The sequence below is a fragment of the Artemia sp. Qi Xiang Cuo genome, chromosome 6 (assembly GCF_049724085.1).
Source record: "Artemia sp. Qi Xiang Cuo chromosome 6, ASM4972408v1, whole genome shotgun sequence".
Lineage (NCBI taxonomy): Eukaryota > Metazoa > Arthropoda > Branchiopoda > Anostraca > Artemiidae > Artemia > Artemia sp. Qi Xiang Cuo.
In genome coordinates, this window is record NC_142799.1 from 867,182 (window position 1) to 888,513 (window position 21,332).

General features: G+C 32.7%; 1 protein-coding gene across 3 annotated transcripts in view; it reads right to left on the reverse strand.

The window, feature by feature from the left end:
* Positions 1 to 2,032: 2,032 nt before the first annotated feature.
* LOC148950775 (WD repeat-containing protein 20) overlaps positions 2,033 to 21,332 on the reverse strand; it is a 72,572-nt gene continuing 53,272 nt past the window's right edge. For all 3 annotated transcript variants that reach the window (XM_089090447.1, XM_089090446.1, XM_089090448.1), the window contains exon 4: positions 2,033 to 6,161. In XM_089090447.1, coding sequence (XP_088946573.1) covers positions 4,980 to 6,161 — 1,182 coding nt within the window. In that variant the 3' untranslated portion in view covers positions 2,033 to 4,979. The remainder of the gene's footprint in view (positions 6,162 to 21,332) is intronic.

Below are 21,332 nucleotides of genomic sequence, written 5' to 3' on the forward strand. Positions count from 1 at the left end.
AACGCGCTTATGTTTTTAAGTGCTTATCGACTCAAATTATTAATTTAGAAAAACAGGTTTTTTCCAGCAAGTCATTACCTTCAACAAATAATGTAAAATAAGGAATTTCCAGAAAGTTGGAAAAGTTCACAAGTCGGAAAAATGCTCAGCGTGATGTCAGAAGTATTTGTCACCAGCAATTGAATAGAGGACCTACTTTCCGACAACGTTTAACATCTAATGTCAACAATACATAGTCGTGGCAATGCTGCTAAATTTTTCCGATTAAAAGACTGTTAATCCATGTCCACTGTTATCAGATGTTAGAGGACGTTGCGAGTTCTCCTAATTTTCCATTATTCCTGGTTCCTCATACGCTACAGCTGCAAAACCACAGCCACGTTACTCGAGCGTGTGGTAAAAGCCCAATGCGGTTTAGTTTTCATATTGTGGCACAAACTTCAAACGTTTATTTTAAATAAAGTAGAAACAGCTACATTTTATAATTAATGACAAATTTTTCGGATATTTTTTCACGGTTTAAAACTATGCTACTATTAGTTTTTAAAATCTGGGGACATAATCAAAATATCGAACTTGGAAGACTGCCCCAATGCAGTGTCGCAAACCGTTCTCCGTCGACTAAGCGGGTTCTTGAAGTATATATAGCCAAGAAATAACACTCCTTTCCGACGTTCTGTTTATCTTGAGTCACTTTCTTCTGCAGTGAATTGCAAGTGAGCTTATACAGACATACATATTTTAAAACTTTAGAAAAATCGGAAATTTAATTCCTAACGAAAAAAACTTTCATAATCACTTTTAGGTAGAAGCTGGTACCGTATTTCAAAATAAGAACGTGAGTGAAAAAAAGCTAAATGCATATAGCACCAAACACCTCAAGAATATGTAGCTTTACTTGAAGGTTTAGCTTTCTTTGAATTCAACAAATTGTTAGTGTTTGATTTTTTACTAAAGCCTTGGTCAAATTTAACTAAATTTTTTTGTCTTTTTTTATTCGGCGGTTCAACGTTGCAACACTGACGAAAGTGTTGTATTGCCCTTAAAGCTTCATATTTCAAAACAAAGCGAAAAAATCTTAAAAAATTGTGGTTTTTATGTATGAATTGGACAGAGATGGGTCCATGGAGCAAACCGTTTCTGCAAGTATTTTTATATTCTTGGTAATTTAATAGCCAATACATCGTGACAGAGGCTACTTAAATCGTTCATTAGTGATTCAAGTTATTAGCAACGTATTACGAAAGAAAAATTTGACGACATGAAAAAACAAAAATATTTTCTTGAAGCCATAGGAAGCTTCGGACCTATGGCAAGACGATCATCGTCCGAACTACATAATAAGAATGTACGGTTTTGGCGACTTTGAGAAGTGGCCAGAGCGCAAGGTTTAGTCAGATTAGTTTGGGGGGCGTGTGTTCGCCGCTCTAAGAATTAATTCACACCCCCACACTAGGTCTCAAATTCGTATGTCCTCCCCAATTTTTCTTTTCATGTAATCTTCCTATTTCGTTCATTTTTACGCGACAACGCTAAAACATTGTTTCAAAATAATAAAACGCTAAAATGTTGTTTCAAAACGCTATTTAAAAATAAACATTCGTTTATTTTTATGCGACAATACTAAAACAATTTCAATAGCCGCTGGAAATTTCACTTTTCACCAATATGCAACAACACTAGAAATATTGATCTAATTTAGCACAAAAAACCACTGGTTTTAAGCCTTTGAAGCAATCAATATATGAAAATTAACAACGGAAACCAAATTAGACAAAATTGAACAAAACTATCTTCGTTCGTTTTAATTACATTCAAATCTGGACAAAGCCGGCGATAAAAAAAAAAGTCCTTATCCAGCCACAATATATAAAATCACTCATTTTCCCATTCTTTTCGGGAAAGGAGGACAGTGGCATCTAGGTTATGAGATACTGACTTTGATTTCACCACTGCTAAAAATAATTAAAATGCCAAGTAAAAAAATAAGGAGAATGCCCAACAGCAGGTCTTCAAAGTCATACACCAGAGCCACAAAATAATTTTTTATTCAATAGGTAGTATTAATAACATTAACAATAATGTAAATATGACACAGTATTCAACAGAACGATGGCTTAAAAAAAGAGAAAAACGAATAACATTAAAAATCCTTCAAGCCTCTAATCGGACTAGAACATTGGCTATTTAAATACAGGAAATAACTAACGGGGATTTCAGACTGGATAGAAAGATATGGCATAAGTATAATTTTAGAGTTTATCGTGGAGCACTTCCGCAGGACAAATGCAGAAAGTGTTTTTTTTGGGTCAGATGTTTCCATAACTTTATCCAGATAAGAATATCGATACAAAAGTAAATTTGACAGTGCTTTTGCTTCTAAAATTTCCTATAACAAATGAAAAATATTCCTCTAAAGGTTTACGTTATTACGAATATTGATGCCAAATACACAACTATTCATAGAAAATATTGAACTTCAAAGTATCTTTCAACAAGGACATGCGCAGGACCGCTTCGGGGCCTACCCCTTCCTCCCAAGCTCTAAAACTTTCTTGCATTCTGTGTACTACTTATTCAACTTATGAAATAAGAATTGTTTCCCTTCCCAACAAACAATGCCTTTATATTCTTTCTAAGCGGTGGTACTCAGCCATCTTCCGGTCATCCTCTCACCTGGGTGGGGTCAATTGGGGGAGGGGGGGGGGTGACATTTGCCTCCCTAGAATTGTAAAACACTTTTGTAACGATATTTTCAGTGAGAGTTGTCGCTTTTAGTACGGTATTTCAATTTTTAAAATGACGAATTTGCCCCCGCCCCCTAAATTTTGAAAAAAAGGGTAATAAAAACGACGAGTTTGCCCCCGCACCTAGATTTTGAAACTGCTTCTGAAAAAAACTTCTACCAAAGCAAAAAAAAATCGAACTGAATGTGCTTATCGGATTTTATCATAAAATATACTAATATCAAATGCAAATAAAGCAAAAAATATTTTCCAAAAAAGAAGCAAGGAAAAGAGAAAAAGCAAACTACAGTCGATGTATAAACTACAAAGGGCGAAAAAGCAGGGCAATATATATTCAATCACATTTCAATCATCTGATCTACATTACCTTGCTGACCCTCCCTTTGATAACAGCTTAACAAAAGGTATTAGGCGAAAGATCTTGAGTTATCGAAAAAATTCGATGTATTGAGTGGTACCAACTGAGCAAAACAAGATTTTTTTTTTCCACTTCCAACCATAGTAATAAAAGTCAGATTTAACAGAAAATGTTTATATGACAAGCATTTCATGGAAAAAAAATTAGAAAAATAAGCAGACATGCAAAGGATTTTTTTTTTTGGGGGGGGGGGGGTGCTAGGAGAGCTAAATAATGCTAATTTTAGAGAAATCATGGTCAAGATTATCAAAATCATGGAATTTTGGGCAGGGGAAACTCCGACCACAAGCCCCTTTCCCTTTGCGTATGTATCTTACTAAACACAAATGAAGACAAGTACTGGTATTGCCTTATAGACTATCTGCACTCAGATGTGGGGGGATTCCCCCCTAAATAAAAGATTGATCTAAAGGATGCCCTCGAAAAATGTACTATAGAAACTTCTCTTGTTATTTCTAACCCTTTGCAATAAAATCATCTTCCGCCCCCCAGGCCGGATTTAAAACTTTGCTGCTCCGTTTTTGTGAGATTTTTGGGGAAATCCCCGAAAATTCGGGGATAGTTGAAGCACTAAACAGAATGCAACTGATGAGCCAAAAGTAATGAGAGAGGTGATACCAAATTCTCAACTGCCATTTTTCGGAGATATCTGACAGTTTTTATGTAGCCACAGAAAACCTGTGTTGTTTTATAATTACTTTTCTGTGAATAGGCAGCGCGGCTGCGGAGTGCACCTGACACTGACGATAAATCCTACGGGCCTTCTGGTAAATCCTGGCCTGCCCCCCCCCCCCATGTTTTTACCTATGCCGACCTACACCTGCCAACACACACAAAAAAACATTATAGACGTCGTTTTACCGATATTTTTAAAGCTATAAACTTGACTTAGAGACATTCGTACGTATAGGAATTCAAAAGAACCACCTTCTACCAGAGAATTTGGAAATTTGTGGCCACAAATGGATTTTATGTATTTTAACCTTCCACACTCATGAACGTCACTTAGGATGTCCTAAAAAGAGGTTGAATACAAATTTTACTACGACACCGTTCCCTCCTATAATATTTATTAAAAAATTTACCGCAAATCGACCCGAAATGACGTGCTTGCCCTCACATAGGGGTTGGACCTTTGGACACTTGTAATTACAGACATAGATACAAAAAGATCCTACCCTAAGAGGCAAGTTCTAAGTGTGATTAGACTATTTTTTCTTGGGGGTAAGGGGGTTCAGAAAATTCCCGTGGGGGTCAAGATAAGAAAAGTTCATTTTCCTGTGGACATTTTTTTTTTTTCAAGAGGAAGACCCTTCAGAATGATTTTAGATCTGCAGGTATGCTTACAAAGGTAATTTCTCTGGCTGCAAATGTCGCTGCACAGTTTATCAAGATTCTTCACACAAAATATTCAATGTAAAAAAAAAGTATTTTTAGCACTGATGAAATTCATTGTATGAGAAAAAATTCGACTTAACAGGAAAAACAAACAACTGACGTCAGCCCTGCTGTATAGTAAAATTTTAGTTAAGGGCAACTATTTTTTAGAATAACTTCAGAGAACTTCAAAACACTTCGTAACAACTCAAAAACAACTCAGAACTAGTATAAGGACACATAAACGAAAATCCTTCTACAAAATAGTATTTCTACAGTAGGCTACTACTACGAATCATACTAGGTTGGATTAGTATTCAATATGGGTGAGAGACTGATTGTAAAAGTAGTTGATAAAAATAAAAGGAATTTTTTGAATGGGAATAATTTAACTGTAACAATATCACATGGTTTTTAATTTTCCTAGCGTCATTAGTCTACACCATTGTTCCTTCTCTAATTTCTGTAGCTCCATTCACTAGCCTTCGTGGCCGCTGCCATACATAAAGAATACCATCTTGACATGACAGTATGAAACAATCTTCCATGAATTGGATTGATGTCAATCGTTCTAAAGCTACTTTTTTACATATCAGAGGCTCAAGCAGAGGCCTTTCGTTGAGGCGAGGGCAGTGAACAGAGCCTATTGCTATGAGATCTTCAAAATTTACAGTACGGGCTGACGCGTTCCGATCACGCTGAAGGGTAGGACCCTTCTTGTACTTGTCTTCCTTTTTTCTGTCACTTAGAGTTAAATATGATAAACGCTGGCTCAAGGTCAAATCACTTGTGTCACTTGGTGTTGTCTCTTTGGAGAAGAGGTTTGTAACACGCGAAAAGCTAGATTTTGAGTTACTACTACCACTAGTGCTTGAGACAGTTGAATTAACAGATTGAGTCACAAGCACGCTCACTCTCTTACTAATGGGATGCTTTAGGGTGTCTTCCATCAGATCCCACATACATATTTGAGCATCCTGTCCAACAGACCCTAATCTATACCAGGTACCGAACTTCCCATTAGTTTCAGTTTTTAATTTACAATCAACATTATCATCAACACTATCACTTCCTATCGGATATTCAGAATCAAACGCAGTTATATATGGATCGAACGCTAAAGCAGATACCCAGCTCTTGTGTCCTTGACCTCGCGCCACAATTTTTCTCTCACTCATACTCCAGATCGTGATGAGGTCATCCTCTCCTCCAACAGCTACGAATTTACTATCTGGAGACCAGGCAAGACAAAGCAGGCTTCCAAAATAACTCTTTCCTATACCGATCACTTCCATTTCATTATAATTAAAAACACGTAATAATCCATCACGAGTCACTACACCAAGATATTTTGCACATGGAGAAAATTGAAATTCATTAATACAGGATTCCCCTAGGTCCCATTTGTAGAGGGGGTTGCGAGTTGATTTTGTCTTACAAGTATACACACTATAGCCTTCGCCCGACTTGAAAGTTTGAAAGCTTGGAGCACCACCGTTGACACACGTCAGCTCTTCATTGTAAATGTACATTTTGCCACTTTCATGGGAAACCAAAAACTGATTGCTTGACTCAGGAACCCATTTGATACATGTCACACGCGTTTTTTCAATTAACCTCTGGAAAGTAGAACAAAATTTATAGTACATTATTTAAAAATCAAATACAAATGACACAATTAAAAAATTGCGAAGAAAAAAGAGCTATGCCAAGAACAACGCCTAAAATAATGAGGAATTAATCGATTTTTGAGGAATATAAAATGAGGAGTTATTTTTTCATGCTTAGATGAATATTTTTGCTCTATTTCCAAGAGCCATCCTTAGTAAAAAAAAAAAAAAGTTTTCGGATGCCTACCAATGGTCCACGTAGCGAAGGTACGGATCTCTTGATTCACTGCCCTCGGAAGGGAGTGCAATGCGCGGTTGGGGGGGCGCGGTGAAGGGACCCTTGACGTATTCTCTGCAAAGCACACTTAAAAATACAAAACAAAACTTACAATAAAATGCCTGATCATTAAAACTAAAAAAATTAAAATTCAAACTGTCTTAGAATCACTAATTCAAGGAAATTCAATCAAGACTGTCGAAAAACAACACATTAATAATGTAATGCGTTACAAAATGAAAGAAAACGGATATAAACAGCCAGTACAAATTGAAAAGAAATATAGCAATGAATGATTGGCTAATATTCCCTACGGCCTTCATACCTAAGAGAAAGAAGACCTATTCAATACCGATTTTGGCACAAAGGTTGTGATAATCTGACCTTAGAGGTGAGGTGGGGGGTCCTTGTCGGGGTCAGAAATGTAAAACAAGTGCATCTATAGAGCAATATTTCTAATAAAAATAGGACTATTTAACTCTTTGATGCCTTATCATCCATCAACCATTTTTATTTGTCTAAAAACATTACTTTTTTTAAAGTTAAACAGTATGAAACTGTGAATAGTAGTAGTCTAAATAGAAAGATTCTGATAGGTTCAATGAACTCGTTGGTTTATAAAAATTCGGCGAATAACTGAGAAGTCTCGACCTTTAAAATGGAATTTAAAAAAATAAAGTTAAACAGAGAAGTTGCCATCATAGTCATAGGAGCATAGGGGTCCAATCTCTACGAAAGGAGGATGGCCAGAGTATTTTTCCCAGAGAGGAGAGGGTCAACATCGTTAAAGAACTGTATATCCACAACACTATTTTTAAATAGGTTTTAAGAATAATCCTCCCTGCGTCTGCGTCCAGGCTTATTCATAGTGATCACGTGGTATAAAATCTAACATATTGTTAAGCGCAAAATGGAAGGGCGTGTCTCACAGTTTTCTAGAGAAGAGTTAAAAAGTGAGAAGTTTTCATCAACAGAGTGCACTTGAAGCGCGTATTTGCACTATTAAGTAGCTTAAATGCGCATAAGCCAGGATTTGCGATATTAAAGTATCAAAAACACAGGATTTCAGTGCTCGAGAAAAAACAAAACTTAAGATCAAGGGACCTCTATAATACACAATGCAACTGATTCTTATAATTTAAAATGGTCCTATGAGCATCTCAATAACTCAAATTCTCGAAATTGATATCCCAAAATACCTACCATAACCAATAGCACAGCGCTTAAATGTTATTACATTCTGTTGGATAGTACGATATGCTTCAATAAGCCCTTATATAGATTAAATAAAAAAAAGCAAGTTTTTTAAACTGAAAGTAAGGAGCGACATTAAAACTTAAACGAACAGAAATTATTCCGTATATAAAAGGGGCTGTCCCCTCCTCAACGCCTCGCTCTTTACGCGAAATTTGTTTTTATTGTTTAAAACAATAAAGTTGTGAGACAGAGTCAACCTTTAGCGTAAAGAGCGAGGCGTTGAGGAGGGAACAGTCCCTTTCATATACGGAATAATTTCTGTTCGTTTTAAGTTTTAATGTCGCTCCTTACTTTCAGTTAAAAAAACTTGTTTTTTTCATTTAATTACTGAACGTTTTTGAATTAATGCAGCTTTCATTTTGGTTCATCGCACATGAATAATTGAAACGTAGTTTGCATATTAATTTTACTTTTTTATGATTTTTCGTACGATATGACGGATACGATACGATCGAATTCTGTTCGAATCACAAACCCCTGAATCACAAAGGCCGTTTAATTAGAATAGATAGCTCTTTTGAAAGTACAAAAAAAAAAATTACCGTAAAGAGCGAGGTATTGACTAGGGGGCGGACCCCCTCGTATACGTAATAATTTTTTGTTTGTTTTAAATTTTAATGTTGTTCCGTACTTTCAGTTGAAAAAAAACTTGTTTTTTTATTTAATTTCTGATCGTTTTTTAATTAATGCTGGGAAATCCAGTGCCCCCTTCATAGAAATTTTGCTTCCCCCATGAAAATATCCTCTCACGTAACCCACTCCTCCAACCCCCCCCCAGAAAAATTCCCTCCTGAAAACGTCTGTATATTTCCCAATAAACGATAATATATGTAAACAATTGGCAAAGTTCATAACTTGCAGCCCTTCCCCCAGGAACTCTGGGGGATGAAGTCATCCTCAAAGACATATTTATTAGATTTTAGACTATGCTGAACAAAATGGCTAGCTCAAAACTTTGATCAGGTGACTTCGGGAAAACAATTAGCGTGGGAGGGGCCTAGTTGCTCTCAAATTTTTTGGTCACTTAAAAAGGGCACTAGATCTTTTAATATCCGTTCTATTGACTCCTCTCACGATATTTTAGGACCACTGGATCGATAAGATCGCCCCTGGGATAAAAAAACAAATACAGAGGATTTTCTGATACATTTAATCTGATGGTGTGATTTTCATTACGATTTTGCCACTTTTAGGGGGCGTTTCCCCCTTTTTTCGAAAATAAGGCACATTTTATCAGGCTCGTAACTTTTGATGGGTAATACCAAACCTGATGAAACTTATATATTTGAAATCAGCATAAAAATCCAATTCTTTTGAAGTATCCACTGGTATCAAAATTAAATTTTTTAAGTTTTGATTATTATTGAGCCGGGTCGCTCCTTACTTACAGTTCGTTACCACGAACTGTTTGAAAAAAAAAATTATCATCCAATTTTATGACTCAAACTTTTTTATTTTAAATGAGTGAGCCCCTCATTTTTATTAACACTAAATGAATGCAAAGAACTCTGAAACAAGTTTATCTGCCTATTGCATCAGTTGAGACATATTAACTTGAGTTTATCTGCATTACTTAATCTGTCAACTAGTACAAGTCGGCTGTACAGCTAGAACAATCCGTTAACCAGTACAAGTAATATATTTAGAAATCTTTAATTTGTAGTTCACCCTCTTATAAGCCTACGTAAAGCCTACGCGCTATGTTATCAGTTAGCCCAAAAAATCGTAACAGGCAAAGATTCAAATTACGAACAAAAAGTTTAAACTATAAACGCATGCCAATTAAGCGTCAGGGAAATTTGAAATTTTCAAAAAAAATGGCAGATACTGACCATTCTTTTCTCAAACAACTTTAGATTTTTTCTTATTCTAGCTTTTTTTGGAAACTTTCAAACGGATGGGGGTCTTCGGACGAATATTGAATGGGACTCTTTTTCTCTTTTTGCAAAGTAGCCAAACAAACAAATCATTTTAGTTTTCATTTCTTAAACAATAGATGGAATTTATTTCCAAACTTACATGGTTCCAGTTTTTTCTGTTTTAGTATGTTTTACGAAAACGTTCTTAGGAGTCGGAGCCCTTGGACGATTATGAAATGAAATTCTTCTTCTCTTTTAGCAAAGTAGCAGAAGAAAATTATCTCTGTTTTTTTTAAACTTATGTTTCTTATACATTAACTGAATGGCCTTACTAAACTTTACTCAAAAGAGATCAATAAAAAAAGTCTCAATAAAATTTCAACCTGAGTTTATGTTAATAGACACTTTAAGAGACTTATTACACAAATACATTTCCTTGTATGCTTTCTGCAAATGCCGAGCCTTTACGAATGTAGTAAAAAAGATAGAAAACTGCGAAACTATACATTTCAACTACAGACACAGACAGATCTAGAAGCAAAACGATCAGAAATTTTCTGAAAGAGCATTGATGTTCGTTTTCTTTCTTTCTTTCAACCATTTTTGCATTTTTTTTTTTTAATTCCTTACGAATGAGGATCCTCGAATGATTATTAAATGGGATTCCCCCTCACTTTTAGAAAACCAGCTTAACAGAAAGTAATGCTTTGACTTTTATTTATACAACAACAAATTTAACTTATTCACTAAAATTTGCTCGACGTAGATCATTCTCAGTCTACATGGAATACTTAGACCAGAGTAAAATGTTAAAAGACACTTTACAAACCTATTCCATATATACATAAACCCCCAAATTGCAAACAAGTTTTACTAGCAGATGCAGACAGATTTTGTGACATCATATTCTGAAATATTTCTAAAAGATGGCTGATATCTATCAAGTTTTTCTTATTTCGGCTAATATTTTGAAAGCCTTTGACGGCTGGGGGTCTTGGACGGTTATGAAAGGGAGTGCTTTCACTCTTTTACCATAGTAGCAAGACAAAATGATTTTTTTTCCTAATTCCTAATTCAAAAACTTTCCGTAAAGGCAGAGCCGGTACTAATCATAACCGGAAAGATTCAGATCATGAACGATCCATTTCGAACAAAGATGGGAATAAGTGAAACGATTATCAGATTTTTTCAATGGAGAAGGGGTGGGGGAGAGAGAAAGGAAAATTGCCTACAAAAAAGGAAAATAATAAATATTCGAGTATTCTGGAGCTGGACATTGCATCATTGGTGCACGATACATTTTGGACATGGGTCTTTTATTTCAGAGCCTGGACATATTCTCGGAGAAGTAGATTCTCACACATAAGCGTATACAATATTAGAAAAAATATTGGTACTTGAGTCAGTTCAGAGCAATGAGACTAATTACGTTAATCGTTGGGATCGGTGCTTTTTATCGGGTACCTGGCATGCGCTACGCAGCTTCCTCCAATGACGCGCTCTGTGAACAAAACAACACTTTTTTTCTGGTAGACTTAAAAAGGACAATTGCAAATGTTAAAATTTTCTGAAACTGGAAGTCGTTTTATTGCATGCATTACTCACTTCAAGCAGGGGGCAAAAATCCGTACCTGTTAGACAACAGGACAATTTCAAGACAAAACAAACAAAGAATAAAAGCAAGTATTCAAGTTTTCTGGAATTAATACTGTTTAAGGTACATACAGCACGTTATGATTAAAATGAAATGACAATATTGCAAAACGACTAAGTCTTTTCAAGAGAGAGTGACAGAACAGTAACACTTTTCATAAGACAGCAACACTTTAATAAGATAAACTATTTACACAAGATACTGTAGATATTCGCAATGTTTTTTCCCTTGAACTTTAACAGCCTGTTTTTGGTAATTGGATTAATCTCTGTCACACTACGTTGCAGAACCTGTCACGCTAGCATCACTTCAGGCGTGACGAAAATTACGTTACGCAATCTTACGGAGCAAATTTTCTCCATACCGTAGGGAGTGCTAGGTAGACGGGTGCTCTACTACGAATTTTACGTTACGTAGGTTTTCATTACGTTATGGAAAAGTCAATTGCTTGACCCGGTCTCGGAGGCTCTCTACGGTAAGAGAAGGCACACTCGGAAAAACTTAGTTGATACTTCCAAATGTTTTAAGTAGCAAGTCGCCACATTTTGTCTATAGAATAACGAGGAATTTGGAAATTACATTTATTACTATTACAAAGTAAATGTAATGTTTCAGTTAAGTGTTTTCATTGTGACACGAATTTAAAAGAGAAGAGATCGCTGATGTAAGTTTATTTGTGTGCGTCTTACATTATACTATTTGTCCTTTTGTGCATTATACTATGTTTGACAGATTCAATGTTTTCATTATGATAGGAATTTAGAAGAAAAGACATAGCTGATGTATGTTTGTGTACGTTTTACATCATACTATTTTTGCTTTTTTAAATAGCACGTCGCCGTATTTTGTCTATAGAATAACGAGGCATTTGGAAATTACGTTTATTACAATTATAAAGTAAATATAATGTTTCAGTTGAGTGTTTTCATTGTGATAGGAATTTAGAAGAGAAGAGATCGCTGATGTATGTTTATTTGTGTGCGTCTTACATTATACTATTTTTCCTTTTTGTGCATTATACTATGTTTTACAGATTCAATGTTTTCATTATGATTGGAATTTAGAAGAAAAGACATAGCTGATGTATGTTTGTGTACGTTTTACATCATACTATTTTTGCTTTTTTAAATAGCACGTCGCCGTATTTTGTCTATAGAATAACGAGGCATTTGGAAATTACGTTTATTACAATTATAAAGTAAATATAATGTTTCAGTTGAGTGTTTTCATTGTGATAGGAATTTAGAAGAGAAGTGATCGCTGATGTATGTTTATTTGTGTGCGTCTTACATTATACTATTTTTCCTTTTTGTGCATTATACTATGTTTTACAGATTCAATGTTTTCATTATGATAGGAATTTAGAAGATAAGACATAGCTGATGTATGTTTGTGTACGTTTTACATCATACTATTTTTGCTTTTTTAAATAGCACGTCGCCGTATTTTGTCTATAGAATAACGAGGCATTTGGAAATTACGTTTATTACAATTATAAAGTAAATATAATGTTTCAGTTGAGTGTTTTCATTGTGATAGGAATTTAGAAGAGAAGAGATAGCTGATGTATGTTTATTTGTGTGCGTCTTACATTATACTATTTTTCCTTTTTGTGCATTATACTATGTTTTACAGATTCAATGTTTTCATTATGATAGGAATTTAGAAGAAAAGACATAGCTGATGTATGTTTGTGTACGTTTTACATTATACTATTTTTGCTTTTTTAAATAGCACGTCGCCGTATTTTGTCTATAGAATAACGAGGCATTTGGAAATTACGTTTATTACAATTATAAAGTAAATATAATGTTTCAGTTGAGTGTTTTCATTGTGACAGGAATTTAGAAGAGAAGAGATCGCTGATGTATGTTTATTTGTGTGCGTCTTACATTATACTATTCGTCCTTTTTGTGCATTATACTATGTTGTGCAGATTCAATGTTTTCATTGTGACAGGAATTTAGAAGAGAAGAGATCGCTTATGTATGATTATTTGTGTGTGTTTTACATTATACTATTTGTGCTTTTTGTGCATTACACTATGTTTGACAGATTCAATGTTTTCATTATGATAGGAATTTAGAAGAAAAGACATAGCTGATGTATGTTTGTGTACGTTTTACATTATACTATTTTTGCTTTTTTAAATAGCACGTCGCCGTATTTTGTCAATAGAATAACGAGGCATTTGGAAATTACGTTTATTACAATTATAAAGTAAATATAATGTTTCAGTTGAGTGTTTTCATTGTGACAGGAATTTAGAAGAGAAGAGATCGCTGATGTATGTTTATTTGTGTGCGTCTTACATTATACTATTCGTCCTTTTTGTGCATTATACTATGTTGTGCAGATTCAATGTTTTCATTGTGACAGGAATTTAGAAGAGAAGAGATCGCTTATGTATGATTATTTGTGTGTGTTTTACATTATACTATTTGTGCTTTTTGTGCATTATACTATGTTTGACAGATTCAATGTTTTCATTATGATAGGAATTTAGAAGAAAAGACATAGCTGATGTATGTTTGTGTACGTTTTACATTATACTATTTTTGCTTTTTTAAATAGCACGTCGCCGTATTTTGTCTATAGAATAACGAGGCATTTGGAAATTACGTTTATTACAATTATAAAGTAAATATAATGTTTCAGTTGAGTGTTTTCATTGTGATAGGAATTTAGAAGAGAAGAGATCGCTGATGTAAGTTTATTTGTGTGCGTCTTACATTATACTATTTTTCCTTTTTGTGCATTATACTATGTTTTACAGATTCAATGTTTTCATTATGATAGGAATTTAGAAGAAAAGACATAGCTGATGTATGTTTGTGTACGTTTTACATTATACTATTTTTGCTTTTTTAAATAGCACGTCGCCGTATTTTGTCTATAGAATAACGAGGCATTTGGAAATTACGTTTATTACAATTATAAAGTAAATATAATGTTTCAGTTGAGTGTTTTCATTGTGACAGGAATTTAGAAGAGCAGAGATAGCTGATGTATGTTTGTGTACGTTTTACATTATACTATTTTTGCTTCTTTAAATAGCACGTCGCCATATTTTGTCTATAGAATAACGAGGCATTTGGAAATTACGTTTATTACAATTATAAAGTAAATGTAATGTTTCAGTTGAGTGTTTTCATTGTGACAGGAATTTAGAAGAGAAGAGATCGCTGATGTATGATTATTTGTGTGTGTTTTACATTATACTATTTGTCCCTTTTGTGCATTATACTATGTTTTACAGATTCAATGTTTTCATTATGATAGTAATTTAGAAGAAAAGATATAGCTGATGTATGTTTGTGTACGTTTTACACTATACTATTTTTGCTTTTTTAAATAGCACGTCGCCGTATTTTGTCAATAGAATAACGAGGCATTTGGAAATTACGTTTATTACAATTATAAAGTAAATATAATGTTTCAGTTGAGTGTTTTCATTGTGATAGGAATTTAGAAGAGAAGAGATAGCTGATGTATGTTTATTTGTGTGTGTTTTACATTATACTATTTGTGCTTTTTGTGCATTATACTATGTTTGACAGATTCAATGTTTTCATTATGATAGGAATTTAGAAGAAAAGACATAGCTGATGTGTGTTTGTGTACGTTTTACATTATACTATTTTTGCTTTTTTAAATAGCACGTCGCCGTATTTTGTCTATAGAATAACGAGGCATTTGGAAATTACGTTTATTACAATTATAAAGTAAATATAATGTTTCAGTTGAGTGTTTTCATTGTGACAGGAATTTAGAAGAGAAGAGATCGCTGATGTATGTTTATTTGTGTGCGTCTTACATTATACTATTCGTCCTTTTTGTGCATTATACTATGTTGTGCAGATTCAATGTTTTCATTGTGACAGGAATTTAGAAGAGAAGAGATCGCTTATGTATGATTATTTGTGTGTGTTTTACATTATACTATTTGTGCTTTTTGTGCATTATACTATGTTTGACAGATTCAATGTTTTCATTATGATAGGAATTTAGAAGAAAAGACATAGCTGATGTATGTTTGTGTACGTTTTACATTATACTATTTTTGCTTTTTTAAATAGCACGTCGCCGTATTTTGTCTATAGAATAACGAGGCATTTGGAAATTACGTTTATTACAATTATAAAGTAAATATAATGTTTCAGTTGAGTGTTTTCATTGTGACAGGAATTTAGAAGAGAAGAGATCGCTGATGAATGTTTATTTGTGTGCGTCTTACATTATACTATTCGTCCTTTTTGTGCATTATACTATGTTGTGCAGATTCAATGTTTTCATTGTGATAGGAATTTAGAAGAGAAGAGATCGCTTATGTATGATTATTTGTGTGTGTTTTACATTATACTATTTGTGCTTTTTGTGCATTACACTATGTTTGACAGATTCAATGTTTTCATTATGATAGGAATTTAGAAGAAAAGACATAGCTGATGTATGTTTGTGTACGTTTTACATTATACTATTTTTGCTTTTTTAAATAGCACGTCGCCGTATTTTGTCTATAGAATAACGAGGCATTTGGAAATTACGTTTATTACAATTATAAAGTAAATATAATGTTTCAGTTGAGTGTTTTCATTGTGATAGGAATTTAAAAGAGAAGAGATCGCTGATGTATGTTTATTTGTGTGCGTCTTACATTATACTATTTTTCCTTTTTGTGCATTATACTATGTTTTACAGATTCAATGTTTTCATTATGATAGGAATTTAGAAGAAAAGACATAGCTGATGTATGTTTGTGTACGTTTTACATTATACTATTTTTACTTTTTTAAATAGCACGTCGCCGTATTTTGTCTATAGAATAACGAGGCATTTGGAAATTTCGTTTATTACAATTATAAAGTAAATATAATGTTTCAGTTGAGTGTTTTCATTGTGACAGGAATTTAGAAGAGAAGAGATAGCTGATGTATGTTTGTGTACGTTTTACATTATACTATTTTTGCTTCTTTAAATAGCACGTCGCCATATTTTGTCTATAGAATAACGAGGCATTTGGAAATTACGTTTATTACAATTATAAAGTAAATGTAATGTTTCAGTTGAGTGTTTTCATTGTGACAGGAATTTAGAAGAGAAGAGATCGCTGATGTATGATTATTTGTGTGTGTTTTACATTATACTATTTGTGCTTTTTGTGCATAATACTATGTTTTACAGATTCAATGTTTTCATTATGATAGGAATTTAGAAGAAAAGATATAGCTGATGTATGTTTGTGTACGTTTTACACTATACTATTTTTGCTTTTTTAAATAGCACGTCGCCGTATTTTGTCTATAGAATAACGAGGCATTTGGAAATTATGTTTATTACAATTATAAAGTAAATGTAATGTTTCAGTTGAGTGTTTTCATTGTGACAGGAATTTAGAAGAGAAGAGATAGCTGATGTATGTTTATTTGTGTGTGTTTTACATTATACTATTTGTGCTTTTTGTGCATTATACTATGTTTGACAGATTCAATGTTTTCATTATGATAAGAATTTAGAAGAAAAGACATAGCTGATGTGTGTTTGTGTACGTTTTACATTATACTATTTTTGCTTTTTTAAATAGCAGGTCGCCATATTTTGTCTATAGAATAACGAGGCATTTGGAAATTACGTTTATTACAATTATAAAGTAAATGTAATGTTTCAGTTGAGTGTTTTCATTGTGACAGGAATTTAGAAGAGAAGAGATCGCTGATGTATGTTTATTTGTGTGCGTCTTACATTATACTATTCGTCCTTTTTGTGCATTATACTATGTTGTGCAGATTCAATGTTTTCATTGTGACAGGAATTTAGAAGAGAAGAGATCGCTTATGTATGATTATTTGTGTGTGTTTTACATTATACTATTTGTGCTTTTTGTGCATTACACTGTGTTTGACAGATTCAATGTTTTCATTATGATAGGAATTTAGAAGAAAAGACATAGCTGATGTATGTTTGTGTACGTTTTACATTATACTATTTTTGCTTTTTTAAATAGCACGTCGCCGTATTTTGTCTATAGAATAACGAGGCATTTGGAAATTACGTTTATTACAATTATAAAGTAAATATAATGTTTCAGTTGAGTGTTTTCATTGTGATAGGAATTTAGAAGAGAAGAGATCGCTGATGTATGTTTATTTGTGTGCGTCTTACATTATACTATTTTTCCTTTTTGTGCATTATACTATGTTTTACAGATTCAATGTTTTCATTATGATAGGAATTTAGAAGAAAAGACATAGCTGATGTATGTTTGTGTACGTTTTACATTATACTATTTTTGCTTTTTTAAATAGCACGTCGCCGTATTTTGTCTATAGAATAACGAGGCATTTGGAAATTACGTTTATTACAATTATAAAGTAAATATAATGTTTCAGTTGAGTGTTTTCATTGTGAGAGGAATTTAGAAGAGAAGAGATAGCTGATGTATGTTTGTGTACGTTTTACATTATACTATTTTTGCTTCTTTAAATAGCACGTCGCCATATTTTGTCTATAGAATAACGAGGCATTTGGAAATTACGTTTATTACAATTATAAAGTAAATGTAATGTTTCAGTTGAGTGTTTTCATTGTGACAGGAATTTAGAAGAGAAGAGATCGCTGATGTATGTTTATTTGTGTGTGTTTTAAATTATACTATTTGTGCTTTTTGTGCATTATACTATGTTTTACAGATTCAATGTTTTCATTATGATAGGAATTTAGAAGAAAAGATATAGCTGATGTATGTTTGTGTACGTTTTACATTATACTATTTTTGTTTTTTTAAGTAGCACGTCGCCGTATTTTGTCAATAGAATAACGAGGCATTTGGAAATTACGTTTATTACAATTATAAAGTAAATGTAATGTTTCAGTTGAGTGTTTTCATTGTGACAGGAATTTAGAAGAGAAGAGATAGCTGATGTATGTTTATTTGTGTGTGTTTTACATTATACTATTTGTGCTTTTTGTGCATTATACTATGTTTGACAGATTCAATGTTTTCATTATGATAGGAATTTAGAAGAAAAGAGATAGCTGATGTATGTTTGTGTACGTTTTACATTATACTATTTTTGCTTTTTTAAGTAGCACGTCGCCACATTTTGTCTATAGAATAACGAGGCATTTGGAAATTACGTTTATTACAATTATAAAGTAAATGTAATGTTTCAGTTGAGTGTTTTCATTGTGACAGGAATTTAAAAGAGAAGAGATAGCTGATGTATGTTTATTTGTGTGCGTCTTACATTATACTATTTGTGCTTTTTGTGCATTATACTATGTTTGACAGATTCAATGTTTTCATTATGATAGGAATTTAGAAGAAAAGAGATAGCTGATGTATGTTTGTGTACGTTTTACATTATACTATTTTTGCTTTTTTAAGTAGCACGTCGCCACATTTTGTCTATAGAATAACGAGGCATTTGGAAATTACATTTATTACAATTATAAAGTAAATGTAATGTTTCAGTTGAGTGTTTTCATTGTGACAGGAATTTAAAAGAAAAGAGATAGCTGATGTAAGTTTATTTGTGTGTGTTTTACATTATACTATTTGTGCTTTTTGTGCATTATACTATGTTTGACAGATTCAATGTTTTCATTATGATAGGAATTAAGAAGAAAAGAGATAGCTGATGTATGTTTGTGTACGTTTTACACTATACTATTTGTGCTTTTTTAAGTAGCACGTCGCCACATTTTGTCCATAGAAAAACGAGGCATTTGTAAATTAAATTTATTACAATTATAAAGTAAATGTAATGCTTCAGTTGAGTGTTTTCATTGTGACAGGAATTTAAAAGAGAAGAGATCGCTGATGTATGATTATTTGTGTGTGTTTTACATTATACTATTTGTGCTTTTTGTGCATTATACTATGTTTTACAGATTCAATGTTTTCATTATGATAGGAATTTAGAAGAAAAGAGATAGCTGATGTATGTTTGTGTACGTTTTACATTATACTATTTTTTCTTTTTTAAATAGCACGTCGCCGCATTTTGTCTATAGAATAACGAGGCATTTGGAAATTACATTTATTACAATTATAAAGTAAATGTAATGTTTCAGTTAAGTGTTTTCATTGTGATAGGAATTTAGAAGAGAAGAGATCGCTGATGTAAGTTTATTTGTGTGCGTCTTACATTATACTATTTGTGCTTTTTGTACATTATACTATGTTTGACAGATTCAATGTTTTCATTATGATAGGAATTTAGAAGAAAAGAGATAGCTGATGTATGTTTGTGTACGTTTTACATTATACTATTTTTGCTTTTTTAAATAGCACGTCGCCGTATTTTGTCTATAGAATAACGAGGCAATTGGAAATTACGTTTATTACAATTATAAAGTAAATGTAATGTTTCAGTTGAGTGTTTTCATTGTGACAGGAATTTAGAAGAGAAGAGATCGCTGATGTATGTTTATTTGTGTGCGTCTTACATTATACTATTTGTCCTTTTTGTGCATTATACTAAGTTTTACAGATTCAATGTTTTCATTGTGACAGGAATTTGGAAGAGAAGAGATCGCTGATGTATGATTATTTGTGTGTGTTTTACATTATACTATTTGTGCTTTTTGTGCATTACACTATGTTTGACAGATTCAATGTTTTCATTATGATAGGAATTTAGAAGAAAAGAGATAGCTGATGTATGTTTGTGTACGTTTTACATTATACTATTTTTGCTTTTTTAAGTAGCACGTCGCCACATTTTGTCTATAGAATAACGAGGCATTTGGAAATTACGTTTATTACAATTATAAAGTAAATGTAATGTTTCAGTTGAGTGTTTTCATTGTGATAGGAATTTAGAAGAGAAGAGATAGCTGATGTATGTTTATTTGTGTGTGTTTTAGATTATACTATTTGTGCATTATACTATGTTTTACAGATTCAATGTTTTCATTATGATAGGAATTTAGAAGAAAAGAGATAGCTGATGTATGTTTGTGTAGGTTCTACATTATACTATTTGTGCTTTTTTAAATAGCACGTCGCCACATTTTGCCAATAGAATAACGAGGAATTTGGAAATTACGTTTATTACAATTATAAAGTAAATGTATTGTTTCAGTTGAGTGTTTTCATTGTGACAGGAATTTAAAAGAGAAGAGATAGCTGATGTATGTTTGTGTACGTTTTACATTATACTATTTGTGCTTTTTTAAGTAGCACGTCGCCACATTTTGTCTATAGAATAACGAGGCATTTGGAAATTACGTTTATTACAATTATAAAGTAAATATAATGTTTCAGTTGAGTGTTTTCATTGTGACAGGAATTTAGAAGAGAAGAGATAGCTGATGTATGTTTATTTGTGTGCGTCTTACATTATACTATTTGTCCTTTTTGTGCATTATACTATGTTTTACAGATTCAATGTTTTCATTGTGACAGGAATTTAGAAGAGAAGAGATCGCTGATGTATGATTATTTGTGTGTTTTACATTATACTATTTGTGCTTTTTGTGCATTTCACTATGTTTGACAGATTCAATGTATTCAGTATGATAGGAATTTAGAAGAAAAGAGATAGCTGATGTATGTTTGTGTACGTTTTACATTATACTATTTGTGCTGTTTTAAATAGCACGTCGCCACATTTTGTCTATAGAATAAAGAAGCATTTGGAAATTACATTTATTACAATTATAAAGTAAATGTAATGTTTCAGTTGAGTGTTTTCATTGTGACAGGAATTTAGAAGAGAAGAGATCGCTGATGTATGTTTGTGTACGTTTTACATTATACTATTTTTGCTTTTTTAAATAGCACGTCGCCATATTTTGTCTATAGAATAACGAGGCATTTATAAATTACGTTTATTACAATTATAAAGTAAATATAATGTTTCAGTTGAGTGTTTTCATTGTGACAGGAATTTAGAAGAGAAGAGATCGCTGATGTATGTTTATTTGTGTGCGTCTTACATTATACTATTTGTCATTTTTGTGCATTATACTATGTTTTACAGATTCAATGTTTTCATTGTGACAGGAATTTAGAAGAGAAGAGATCGCTGATGTATGATTATTTGTGTGTGTTTTACATTATACTATTTGTGCTTTTTGTGCATTACAATATGTTTGACAGATTCAATGTTTTCATTATGATAGGA